General features: G+C 42.7%; 1 protein-coding gene across 1 annotated transcript; it reads right to left on the reverse strand.

The window, feature by feature from the left end:
• Window positions 1-5,750: 5,750 nt before the first annotated feature.
• LOC128422341 (ras-related and estrogen-regulated growth inhibitor-like protein) lies at window positions 5,751-13,323 on the reverse strand. The gene is made up of 5 exons (XM_053406226.1): window positions 13,183-13,323; window positions 10,419-10,475; window positions 9,823-9,896; window positions 8,359-8,507; window positions 5,751-6,703 (listed from the first exon to the last, which is right to left on the reverse strand). Exons 1-5 carry the CDS (start codon window positions 13,232-13,234, stop codon window positions 6,421-6,423), a joined length of 615 nt encoding a protein of 204 aa, XP_053262201.1. The 5' UTR covers window positions 13,235-13,323; the 3' UTR covers window positions 5,751-6,420.
• Between the last annotated feature and the right edge of the window lie 690 nt (window positions 13,324-14,013).

Consider the following 14,013-nt stretch of genomic DNA (forward strand, 5'->3'; position numbering starts at 1 on the left):
TTTGACCTCTGGACAGACCTCCAGAACAGATTATTGTCGCAAATAGAGGTTCCACTGTATATGGATGAGCAATGTGCCTGTTGCTGTTTTTTAAAGACACACTAGATCTTTGTGTGTTCTCTAAACCAATTGAAGATCAGCCTTGAATTCCGCAGAATGGCAAATATCCAGCACCTTCAAGCTGTCTACATGGCAATCAGACATTGCCAGGGAAAACCTTAGGTAGACTGTAGCGAAAGTATGCATTGCTCTGCTTTGATTGCAGCGCCATGTATTAAAGGAAGCCGTAATCAGCAAACCCATGTGATCTCTTGGAGTAAGAGAACCTTGAACGGGGCCAGGGAGATCATCACCATTCGAAATGGTAAGGGGTGATATGATAGCCATGTTCAAATATATAAAAGGATGTCACATAGAGGAGGGAGAAAGGTTGTTTCCTGCTGCTCCAGAGAAGCGGACACGGAGCAATGGATCCAAACTACATGAAAGAAGATTCCACCTAAACATTAGGAAGAACTTCCTGACAATAAGAGCTGTTTGACAGTGGAATTTGCTGCCAAGGAGTGTGGTGGAGTCTCCTTCTTTGGAGGTCTTTAAGCAGAGGCTTGACAACCATATGTCAGGAGTGCTCTGATGGTGTTTCCTGCTTGGCAGGGGGTTGGACTCGATGGCCCTTGTGGTCTCTTCCAACTCTATGATTCTATGATTCTATGATTCTATGAAACATGAAGCCTCATTTTAGGAAAATGATACTAGCTCAGAATGCAGAGCTGGGCTCAGGCCCAGGATCATGGCACCGACCACGCAGTCAAGGGAGAGAAACATCTGTCAGCAAGCTAAACTGCAGGAGATGAAAAGGCAGCCTTTGGCCTGAGAGAGCACTGCGGCGATGTGTGAAGGAGCCAACTGAAACAGGGAAAGGGAAAAGGAATGGAGGCAATGGGCCGGCCCAACTGTGCGCCTTAAGGGGGAAGGATAACCTATTTGTGTTGAGATTTTCTGTGCGTGGATACATTCAGTTACAGTTACAGCTAAGCACCGCAAAAGTAATGTTGACGGGGAAACACCTGCTTGCAGAAACGGCTGCAGATTATATATCTGCACGCATAAACACAGGTGACATTTTAGTTCTCTAGTGGCCAACAGGGGCTGAATGATGGTGGTTAGTTATATTGAAATAAATATCCAATAGAAAAGTGCAATGGTAAAGCAACAACAGGACAGGCAGGAAATGTCAACAATTCTTTCAAAATTGTGTCTCATTGTTTCATTCTGTTTGGAAACCGCTTTGAGTTTTTGTGTCAAATACATCTTGTGATATATCACACTGAGATTAAAAGTGGTATGTTGGTGACCCTGCAGAAGGAAAAAGAGGAACAGCATGACATGGAACAACCACTGCTAATATCACTTTTCTGAGCCCCACCCCACCCCCCACCCAAGCTCAGTTATGCAAAGCCTTTGATTTCAAACAATCCAAAGACTAGGAGCAACCAAGGGTCAGTGGAAAAGAGGAGCAGACACCAGCTAGGGACTGTGAAACTAGCCAGTGGGCATTTGAGATTCTGATCACATTCCATATGTGAAGTTCTAGAGGCCATTTGTCCTCCATTTGGAGCCCAAAGGCCTTAAGGTTAAGTACTGCATAGCACCTTAAGGTTAAGTACTGCATAGCACCAAGCACACAGAAGTATGTGCACGTCACTAAGTATGATCGTGATCTCTCAATCTCTGCCTTAAGTTGTGACTGGGACTTCCCCCGTCACTGTTCTGATCTAGTCAGCAATAGAAGGAGATGTACTGAAGGACATTTGTGCTATGCAAACTGCAGACTGTGCAGCCCAGGACTGGTCAATGAGCAAAGACCCCACAAAAGCTGTTGAGGCTCCATTTCACACTACAACATTTTGTTGCAGATCCCATTAGTATTATTGCATGAAGCAGGTTGTTTGCCTTTTCTCAGTGAGTTTTTAACTTGAATTTTATTGAATTTCTGCCCCAAAGCAAAAACAAATAGTTAAACAATGAAAAATAAGCAATAATAAATCAAATCAACACATTCTGTCCATACATTTTTGGGGAGGAGTGAGGGGGAAGCAGGTCATGGTGCAGACCAAACCGTTGCCCAGACATTCAAGCAAATAAATCTGAGAAGGAGAGTATGTACAGTGGTACCTCGGGTTAAGTACTTAATTAGTTCTGGAGGTCTGTTCTTAACCTGAAACTGTTCTTAACCTGATGGGGCCTCCTGCTGCCGCTGCACCGCCGGAGCACAATTTCTGTTCTCATCCTGAAGCAAAGTTCTTAACCCGAGGTACTATTTCTGGGTTAGCGGAGCCTGTAACCTGAAGCGTATGTAACCCGAGGTACCACTGTATCTGAAAACTTCCATTTCTCTTGTGTTTGTGGAAGGCCACCATCCTTAGTTGCCAGATGAATCATATCTTCTGTCTATGGTACAACTGGTAGGGGCAGACCTCTTGTCCCAGTATTGAAGTGTTAGATGCTTAGCTACCCTGAGTGCCCCCTGCCAGTTCGATTGTCTCTCTGTCAAGTTCCAAAGGACCAGAACATACTTCAGGAGGACATTAACATCTGTAAATCTCAAGGAGGTGACCAAAACCATATTTATATGGCTGATGACTTCTAAGCAAAAGACTTTGACTTTAGGATGATATCTTCTTCTTCATCATCAAACCTTTTATTGGCATCACATACAAAAACCCATAGAGAATCAATACAGAATTACCACCTCCCCAATGTCACAGAACATTTGTCAAATGAAAAGAGGCAAAACAGTCTAACGTTACATCTCTAGGTCTCCAGGGAGTTCAGACATCTGCAATGTGTTTCTGCAACAAAAAACCAAATAAAGATATTTAGCCACTAACTTGGTGAGCTCCTGATCATTCCCCAGTAGTAGAAAATGTATGACCTCCAACTCTGGTTTCCATTTGGGGATGCAGAGTTGATCTAGAAACTGCTGGCGGAGATCAGCATATAGTTTACATTTAAGAACCATATGAGTAAGAGTTTCCAGCAGATGGTCTTCAAATGGGCAAATTCTTTCTCCTTCCACCATTCCCGAGAACCTTCCCCAAAGGAGGTTTGATGGATTTGAATTAAACCCGGCCAGCGAAAATGCCCTTCTTTTGTGAGGGATAAGCAGAAATTCAAGATAATTGTGATTAGTTTCATATGCCCAAGAAAGTTGAAAGTAAAGAGGAGAACATGTTTTCTCTGCTGCTGTTTGTTCCTTGGCTCAATGGGTTAACTGACTGGGAAGGCTCTGGGAATTTTACCTACATCTCCCCACAGGGAAATAGTGTGGTGGACTGTATTCTGATTCCCACTAAAATGACGCCATACGTGGTTGAGTTCCACATAGTGATCCTATGCTCAGTGACCATCTCCCTCTACACTGCAAACTTGTCTTTCCATCGAGAAAGACAGAACAGTTACCATATTTTTTGCTCTATAAGACTCACTTTTTCCCTCCTAAAAAGTAAGGGGAAATGTGTGTGCGTCTTATGGAGCAAATGCAAGCTGCGCAGCTATCCCAGAAGCCAGAACAGCAAGAGGGATTGCTGCTTTCACTGCACAGCGATCCCTCTTGCTGTTCTGGCTTCTGAGATTCAGAATATTTTTTTTCTTGTTTTCCTCCTCCAAAAACTAGGTGCGTCTTGTGTTCTGGTGCATCTTATAGAGCAAAAAATACGGTAATTAACACACACACCCCGGAACTGAGACCCCAGCACACAAGGATACCAGTTAAGAATATCAAGTTTTGTGTGAAGGGCATTACAATGTCAGCATTAGTCAGAGCTGGGTATTTTTTTTTCTTAAAAGGTTGCTGTGGGGAACAATAAAACCCAACTTCTCCTCCCCCGATCAAGCAACAAATGTATTGGCTTTATCTATTTTTCACTGCTCCTGAGAATTTGCCAAGCAATTTGGAGGAAGAGGTTTCCAAGTAAGATCTTAGGGTTCTTTCTCACCAGTTCACTCTGCCCTTTATTTATTTATTATTTATAAACCTCCCTTAATTAAAAATAACCAGGGCAGTAAACAACAAACGTAATCCAAAAATGGCCCGAAAGCCATAAAATGCAATAATAAAACAGTGTTGAAAGGCAGAACGGATTAACGCTGCATAAAAGAGTTCTCTCTCAAGTTCTTGTTTAAAGCCGTACTCCATCAATGGATGATAAAACAATTGCACTTAGTGATTATCAAAGGAGAAAGAAAATGGTGGTGAAATTCTCAGGGTTGGGGTGCAGGGTTTTTGCAGTGAGATGACAAGGGGTGTTTGTGAGTGTCCATACATTCATTCTACAAATCATGAGACCAGTGGTCTGCACTCTGCAGTCTTCTGGTATTCCCATACTTCAGTTAAAGCTCCCCTTTTATGTTGGTTGGGTGCTTCTTCCTCACTTTCTTTAAAGCCTAATTTCATTTTTTACTTTACTCACAAGGCTCCTCAGCAAGAACCCTGGGCACTCTTATTTTGCTGAGACACCAAAATGTGCATTTACGCATAGAAATTAGCATATGCAAATTTTGGAACAAATTTGTGCCCTGGGCCTGTGCTTGCAATACTCCTGAAAGGCACTAGCATATTTTATTGTAAGAAAACCAATTATTGTTAATAATATGGACTACCTGGAAGCTTTAAGTAGAAGTAAACCATACATAGTTTTAGGTAGACTTAGACTGCAGTCCTATACACGACAGTAAGTTTCACTGGACAAGGCAGGACTTACTTCTGAGTAGACATGCATAGGATTGTATTGCTAGATAGGTCTATATAAACAGAAACACGAATGGAGATGAGATGTGGGAAGCTGTTAGGTTAAATCCATAGAACAAGTAAATGTCAGGACGAAAGCAGACCCTAAGGATTTAGAGTTATTGCAATCTGGGCTGCACTATATTCTGCTCTGGTCAGACCTCACCTGGAGTACTGTGTCCAGTTCTGGGCACCACAGTTCAAGAAGGACGCTGACAAACTGGAACGTGTCCAGAGGAGGGCAACCAAAATGGTCAAAGGCCTGGAAACGATGCCTTATGAGGAACGGCTAAGGGAGCTGGGCATGTTTAGCCTGGAGAAGAGGAGGTTAAGGGGTGATATGATAGCCATGTTCAAATATATAAAAGGATGTCACATAGAGGAGGGAGAAAGGTTGTTTTCTGCTGCTCCAGAGAAGTGGACACGGAGCAATGGATCCAAACTACAAGAAAGAAGATTCCACCTAAACATTAGGAAGAACTTCCTGACAGTAAGAGCTGTTCGACAGTGGAATTTGCTGCCAAGGAGTGTAGTGGAGTCTCCTTCTTTGGAGGTCTTTAAGCAGAGGCTTGACAACCATATGTCAGGAGTGCTCTGATGGTGTTTCCTGCTTGGCAGGGGGTTGGACTCGATGGCCCTTGTGGTCTCTTCCAACTCTATGATTCTATGATTCTATAAATTTAAAGCTTCCACCCAAAAAAGAATGCTCCGAATTGTGGTTTGTTGTGGGTGCTGAGAATTGCTAGGAGACCACTATTCCCCTCACAGGGCTTCAGTTCCCAGGGTTTATTGAAAAGAGAGATTGACTGTTAAACTACTCTGAAAATTGTAGCTCTGTGAGGAGAAATAGGGGCCTCCTAACCTCCTAACAACTCCCAACACCCTTAGTAAACCACAGTTCCCATGATTCTCTGGGGAAAACTATGGCTATTTAAAGTGCTATGATATAGCTTTATATATATATATATAGTGCAGACGGGGGCCTAGTCTCCACACAATGTATCCTTCTCAGCCTTGTTGACACATTGATCCTGGTCCTAGGACTCAGCTAGATTGGTAAAGAAAAAGCATTTTTTAGGCATTTTACATGCAATATAACACTGTGACACCAGATGGCACTGTGGAGTTCCATTTTTGCCATCACGATTTCTCATTATAACGGTTACAACACATTTTTCTGAAGCGTTTCTTTGATGTGTCTAGATCCAGCCCAAGTCCAGCTCAATGTCATTTTCTACTGTTAGCTAAGGTCCCATTGCTTTCAATTGGACTCAGTTTTGACTAACATCAGCTGGGTCAAGAAAGCCTTCTTGCCTACCCATTGGTGGTAGCAGCAAAAAATGTGCATGTCTGGATCTGCCATCATATTTCAATCACTGCAGGCAGAACTTTTGTGTTATGTGTCAACTCAAATACAACTCTTTTCAGCGGAGACAGGTCACAGTTCCCTATGAGAGTCAACCATCCATCAGACTTCAAGCAATGTGTGAATGATTCAATATTGCTCTATGGCTTCCTTTCAAATGAAGCTCTTTAGAAATGAAATTCACTGGAGTAAAATCTCCATGCTGACTAGGTCTTCGTTTGTGTGCATCTTCTTCCTGCCCTGATCACGGCTGGAGGACCTTCCCTTAAACAGACTTCCTCCTCTTCCCAAACATGTTGTTGATCAGTTTGGCCATAGATTTTGACCCGCTAGGCCGCCTTTTCTCCTTCCCCTTAGCATTTGAGGTGACGTTCTTCAGGACTTTGGTGAACATGGCTGCCACTTCCTGACAATGTTCCGCCGCAGACAGTTCGCAGAATTGGCATTTGTAGTCCAGGGCCAACTTTTGCCCTTCCTCCCAGCCAACTTCACGCATATGGCACAGATCTTGCTTGTTCCCAACTAAAATGACAGTGGAGTCTGCAGCCCTGAGGGAGAGTTGAGGAGAGGAAAAACTCATAAAACACAATTTGTTGATCATTTTATTCTGATGTTGCTTATTATTGTTTATTTATTATAGCAGTTATATTCCCTCTATTGTCCAAGGAGCTAAAGGTTGAGACTTTGACTGGCCCAAGTTCACCCAGTGAGTTTCATGACTGAGCAGGGATTTGAACCCTGGAATCCCAGGAACTAGTCCAACCACAACGGCTTTCTATGTTACAAAGGGTAGCCCTGTGTCCTGTTTTACAGATCCTCTATCATGTGTCATTATTAATTATTATTATTATTACAGTGGTACCTCTGTTATGAACTTAATTCATTCTGGAGGTCCATTCTTAACCTGAAACTGTTCTTAACCTGAGGTTAATTTTAGCTAATGGGGCCTCCCGCTGCTGCCGGCGCGTGATTTCTGTTCTCATCCTGAGGTAAAATTCTTAACCCGAGGTACTACTTCTGGGTTAGCCAAGTCTGTAAACCAAAGTGTTTGTAACCCAAGGTACCACTGTATTAATTTCTAAATGTGTTTATAAGCTAGCAGATGCAACTCTGTATGTCCTTCCTTTGATGATGCGTTTCCTCCATTTTTGGAATGTGTAAGTAGTCATTATGCTGCATAGAAGTTCTGCCTTTAGCTTATTTACACGGACCAGACAATTTGGTGGTGTTTTTACCAATACAATTTTAAGCCCCACTGATAATGGGTTTGCAAGGCAGCACCTAAATCTTAAGAAACAAATTAAGAACATGGTTCAGCTCATGTTTTGCATGCTAAATGTAAGAGATTAGGGCCTTACCTGCACTGCAAACCTATATCAGAAATATCCTGCTTGAACTGACATAGCTTCACTTAAAAGAATCTTAGGATTTTGGTTTGACGAAATGCTTTAGATTTCTCCATTGGGATCCTTCTCCCACCCTCATGTAACTCCATTTCCCAGGGCTTCTTGGGAAAAAGGAATGACTCTTAGGCCAGCAAAACCCTGGATGCATTCAGACATAGGGATTACTGCATTAGTTCCCCTGGTTATACTGCTAGGACTACTGTCCTGACATCTAACCATCATTTTACAGTGTGTCACCTGTTGCATTATGGAACTGGCTTGATATACCCTCATGTCATTCTAAATTTCATTCATACCCAGTGGGTATGGTATGACACAACATCAGACATAATGGGACATGTCTCCACTCTTCGGGTGCCTGCATGCTTCTGTTCCCACCGTGAAAACTACGGGAAAGTCCTATATGCCAGAACGGCAACACAAATTTCATTGCTTGGGCGGCAGTGCTGTGATCCACAAAGACAACAGGAAGATTACAGTGTAAAACACCTGTGATTTTCCAGGTTAACAGTGTCACAAACAGATTTTTTTGGAAGTCGTTAACCTGAGAATGAGCACGAGATTTCTACTAGATTTGCAGAAGCAGCTCTTATGTCATGCAAAAGATTACACAAAGTGTAAAAAGGATGGGGATAAGGGAATCATAGATTTGGACCCTAAGACTAAAGAGCTGTCTGAATGCAGTCCCTGTAGTACAGATATGTTCAACAGGATGGAAACTATAAGAAATAACCAGACTCTCTCATGGCTGTCACAATCCTTTCAACTTTCCTAGTTCCAGCCATTGATGGGCTTACCTTTTGCAGCCCGACATGTGGCACTCTCGTATCCGGTACAGCAAGGCTTTTGCAAAGGCAAAGGAGGCTCTGTCACTGATTGCGTACACAACCACAAACCCATCTGCCCAGTGGAGCTCATCAGTGAGGGACAACTTCCCCCGTCGAGGCTGGAAGGTAAAAGACCCATCGCGTGAGAGGATGCGTCAGCATAGCATACCGTAGAGCACCTTAATGACTGCAAGCGCTGAATTTTAGATACTTTGCCCTGGAAACTCTCACCTTTAACAATAACCTATGAAACCTGCTTCTAGTGAAGTATGAGAAGCTGAGGTAAGCAGAACAAAGGGGGATACTGGGAGTGACCGCCGAGACCACATAACACCAGTCCTGAAAGACCAACATTGGTTCCAAGTATGTTTCTGAGCCCAATTCAAAGTGTTGGTGCTGACCTTTAAAGCCCTAAATGGCCTCACCCCAGTATACCTGAAGGAGTGTCTCTACCCCCATCGTTCAGCCGGACACTGAGGTCCAGCTCCGAGGACCTTCTGGCGGTTCCCTCACTATGAGAATTGAGGTTACAGGGAACCAGGCAGAGGACCTTCTCAGTAGTGGCGTCCGCCCTGTGGAACGCTCTCCCATCAGATGTCAAGGAAATAAACAACTATCTGACTTTTAAAAGACATCTGAAGGCAACCCTGTTTAGGGAAGTTTTTAATGTCTTATCATGTTTTTAATATTCTCTTGAGAGCCGCCCAGAGTGGCTGGGGAAACCCAGCCAGATGGGCGGGGTATAAATAATAAATTATTATTATTATTATTATTATTATTATTATTAGCAGCATGTAAACACATATAAAATCACAATAACTGCTTTGTTTGTCCAGACCAACTATCCATGTAAGTTCACATGAACCTTTGTTGCACACACCTCTATGGTGTTGATATGCAGCCCAATATTCTGTCTATAACAGGGGCAAACCAGCCCCTCTGGGCTCTCCCCTGTTATTTGGTGTTCAGAAATATCACAACTAACTGGAACTTAAGTGGAACAGCCATTGACAGCACCATCCTCCAAGAATCAGCTTAATTCCTTTTTATAAACAGCACGTGAACTTATTGCCATTGCAACATCACGTGGCAGTGAATTGCATAAGCAGATTATGGGCTATGGGATGTGAAGATGGATGCAATTAAATAATTATTTGATCCCAGCCATTGGTTTCCACCAACACCAACCCAACCCTCTCAATTATTTGCATCCCAGAAAGGAGCACGCAACTACAAACCATGTTTGGACCACTTTTTGGATCGAAATGGATTGACATTGAAGACATGAATCTTAATTAGGGGTTCAATTTAGACCCAGGGATCTCACAGCCCCCTCTCCTGCACTTTATTTCCCAACATTACTTAAAAGACCTTCAGAGTGATGTGACATGATGCAACATCAGAGCGTGGTGTCGGCAGTATTCTTTAACTTACTTGTGAACAAGGATCATATATTTCCAGGTTGATCGGCTTTCCTTCCAGACAAACGTGCTTTGTATAGATGCACTCTGTGAGACAAGAGAAGAAGGACACACATGATCATGAGTGTAAAAACAAAACAAAAAATAGAGTTGCCACTGCTCATGGGAAAAACAAAACAAAACAGGATTCACATCCCCACTCAGCCACTCATGGAGCAACCTTAGGCCAGTCACATTCTCTCAGCCTAACCTACCTCACAAAGTTATTGTGAGGCTAAGATGGTGGGGAGGACAATCATTTATGCCACATTGAGTTCCTCAGGAAAAAGGTTGGATATAAATGCCATTCATTCATTCATTCATTCATTCATACATACATAAATAAAGTGGTATGAGTCAGCCTGGATAGCTCAGTTGGTTAAAGTGTGGTGGTGATAATGTCAAGGATGCAGGTTCAATTCCCTACTCCTGTGTTGCAGGTGGTTGGACTTGATGATCCTCAGGGTCCCTTCCAACTCTACAATTCTATGATTCTGCTTTCAATGCATAGTACAGATGGGACCTAAGAGGCAAAGTAGATACAGATTTTCCAAGTTAGTGGAGGCTTACCAGAGTCAGAAGCATATTCTCCAATGAAGCGCCTGGTCAGAAAGCGTACTGTAAGGGCTGCAATGAGAGGAACAAAATGTGACATGAGAAATGATCTTCAGCCTGTTGGACAAGCCCAAGACATTTTGCTGCCTGAGGCAGGACAGCAACGTGCACAGTACCCACAAAGTTGGCACTGAGACAGAAATTCCACTAGCATCTATTTCTGGAAATATAAATACAATAATAAATTATTTGCTTCTCATTTGTGACATACGTAGTTACCAGCAACAGACGCTTCAGTCTGCCCCAAAGTAGGGCCAGCCATGATGGCACAAAAGTGTGGGCTGACACTGATGACAACTAGGTTATGTGGACTTGTGTGCATCTGCAGGACAGACACCGCAATAAATCCCCATCTCCCTAAACCTCACGGATGGAGAAAGTTGGCTGCAACTAACAATTGCCTTTGTTTTCAATGGGACTTAGTTTTGCTGGAGCCTGGCCACAGAATGTACTGACACTTTCCTGGAAAAGGAGACAAAAGCAAGATGCTCCAGGCAGTTAATTGGTCCCTAGTGCTGAAGAGACTAACAATGGATCCCTGGTGAGGAAGGACTTGGTGCAGAAGAGGAAAGAATGAAGAGGCACTTTTTAACACTCATTTATGAATGTCATTCAAGTCTGTCTTTTCTCCCTTGGTGGAATTCAAGATGGTTAAACATGGGAAACCCACTGAATCTCTCATCCAGACACTCTTCAGACTGCTATCTGCTTCACTTTCACAAGAGTGCGGCATCACTTGCCTTCAGACAATGTCCTGGGCACCCTGGGACTCGAATTTTGAGTTTCATTGTCAAAATGAAACAGTAAAAGTGGGCAGTGTGGTGGAATGGGGGACCAAAAAGCTCAAATGGCTGCTTAGCCATCAAGCTCAACAATGACCCTGGGCTCGTCACCATCTTCTGGCCCAACTAACTATTTCACAGGGATGTCATGCCCCTCGGAGCTCCTTGGGAGAAATGTTAAGAGAGAAATGTGAAAAATGAAGACTAGTCTTGCTAGTCAGCTGCACTGCAGAAATACCCTTGTGGCACATCTATCCTATGTCAGCAATCAGAAAATCAGATCTACTCCTCAAGCTAGAAGCACATTCAGCTTTGCCACCAATCATCTGGGACAATAGCAGGACTCAAAGAATTGCAGAGTTGGAAGGGATACACTAGGGTAATCTAGCGTAACCTCCTGCAATGCAGGAATGACAGGTTACAGACCCTGGCAGGTGGTCATCCAACTTCTGTTGAAAAGTCTCCAATAAAGAAGAGTTTACCACCTTCCAAGGTAGTCTATCCCACTGTCAAGTCAGGAAGTTCTTCCTAATGTTTAGTCAGAATCTCCTTTCTTGTAACTTGAATCCATTGGTTCAGGTCCTAGTATCTGGAGCAACAGCAAGCAAGTTTGCTCCATCTTCCATGTGACACATCCCTTCAGAGAGCTGAAAATGGCTACCCTATCATCTCATCATGTCTGCACAAAACAAGCTGGCAACATCAGCAATGGGGTTTCTCATGCCAAAATAGGATGATGTTGTTGTTGATGATAATTCTCCCACACATTTAATTAATGGCTCTACACTGGAGAGGTGCCACTGGGTGAATCCCAAATGCATCCTTAAGGAACCCCTGGAGCAATATTTGGGCTATTGCGAGTGGATAGCTTACAGATCTTAGCACAAATCTGGATTTATAAACTCTAGAGTTAGTTTTGGAGAACATTGCCAATGGCATAGTTTTGGAAATTATTGATCGGGAGAGGTGAGATATCAAAATGTCACATTTGGAAAGTTGATGCACTGAGATGTCTGTGCATGTTAACTCTGAAGTTAAGTCTGTTTTAGATCAAATGGGCTCAAGTAAATATTCCTAAACTGACAGCATTAGAGAGTTTGTACTTCTTTAAAAAAAAGGAAAAAGAAAATATACCATTCAAAGGTTGAACTTCCAATTTCAATTTTGCAGTTTCAAATTCAGCTGTTGGAATGCTTCAAATGCTGCTTTGTAAAATGAAGTTTCAAATTGAAGACATCCCAGAATTCTGGACACACACACACCCCGCCTCACATGAGCTAAAGTGGCTAACTTTTTTTTAACCAGTTCTCCTCCTGTGCCTGAAGAATGACATTTAGAACTTAAGCAGCCAGCACTTTTCTAGGTACTGAAGATATACACTGGCAGAGGTTTCACTGCTCTATACAAACGTGCTGTTAAAGACATAGCAGAGGCAGGAAAATGGCAACCATAAGTAGGTATTTTGAAAGAAGGGTATTTTTAATTTTTAAAAACGTATAACATAAATAAATACAGATACTTTCTAGATACATATGTCAAAATGCGGTTAACAGGACAGAAGCAGGGCCTGTGAAATGTTGGCAATTTGGATGAGGTATAAGGAAATAATTTTATTTTCTTGCGCAAAATAAATAAAGACAGCTCTTGGACACATATCACTTGATCGTATATCAAAAGAATGGGAAACAAAATCTCTCTCTCTCTCTCTCACTCACACACACACACACATGCATCTTATCCTATAAACTTCGTGTAAACTTTAGATTATATCACAAACACACCAAGCAATCCCTCATCCCAGCTAAAAAAGCGTTGGGGGGGGAGAGACATGGAGAACTCCAGTAGTTTTTTAAAGTTACCCCAAAGTGGCTGTAAACCGATATACAACTGCAATTTAGGTAGCTAGAAAAGGGAGGTCAAACAGAGGGGAGCCTTACCAGATTTGCCTGTTCCTTCGCTGCCCAAAACTGCTACTTTCATTTCATTCATTCTTGAAAAAGCAGCCCGGCCCCCGGCTGATTTTATTCAGGCACTTAAAGCGATCCGAACCACAAACTTCCACGCAGGGCAGATGCGCTCGCGGGTGGCGCAACTTCAGTCTGTTCCTATTGCTTCTGCGCCCTGGCCCCTCGTCTTTACGCACTTCGCCTACTTCCCCAGAGAGCAATTTGGAGCTGTTTGACCGCTGCCTGCAACTTCTTCTATTTAGCCTCCCGGGCTGAGGACGTCAAGGGAGGGCGAACTGGGAGCATAATAAGGCAATGCAGTTCAAGAACCCGCCCACCCTTAGATGCCTGCGTTTTTCGTTTGTGTGTGTGTGTCTGTTTGGCAAGGAAAGGAACTGAGATATCTCTCCCATCTCCGTCCAAGCCTGTGATCACTCTCTCCTCTTTGCAACGGTATGAAACAGGCACAAAGCAAACAAGAACCTGCTCTGGTCAGTTTCCTCCCTGCCTGTTAAGAGGCGAGATGGATATTTCCTCAAATGACATAGGGAGAAGAAAGTGAAATTGAGTTTCATCCTGTGAAATTGACCTCCTTAGTTTTAGAACGTCCCCTGAACTGGTGATTTCATTGTTTTAACTGGGTTTTTTTTAAAAAAATATTTTAAATCTTTTTGTTTTATTTTATAAAATTTATAGTGCGCTTCATTGTAAAAATAAAAATATAATAAAAACCCTCAAAGTGGTTTATAAATAAGGACAAAAGTGTAAAATCATTGCTAAAAAGAATTAACAACAATAATTTAAAACAGACAACAAATAAAA

Source organism: Podarcis raffonei, chromosome 10, assembly GCF_027172205.1.
Source record: "Podarcis raffonei isolate rPodRaf1 chromosome 10, rPodRaf1.pri, whole genome shotgun sequence".
Lineage (NCBI taxonomy): Eukaryota > Metazoa > Chordata > Lepidosauria > Squamata > Lacertidae > Podarcis > Podarcis raffonei.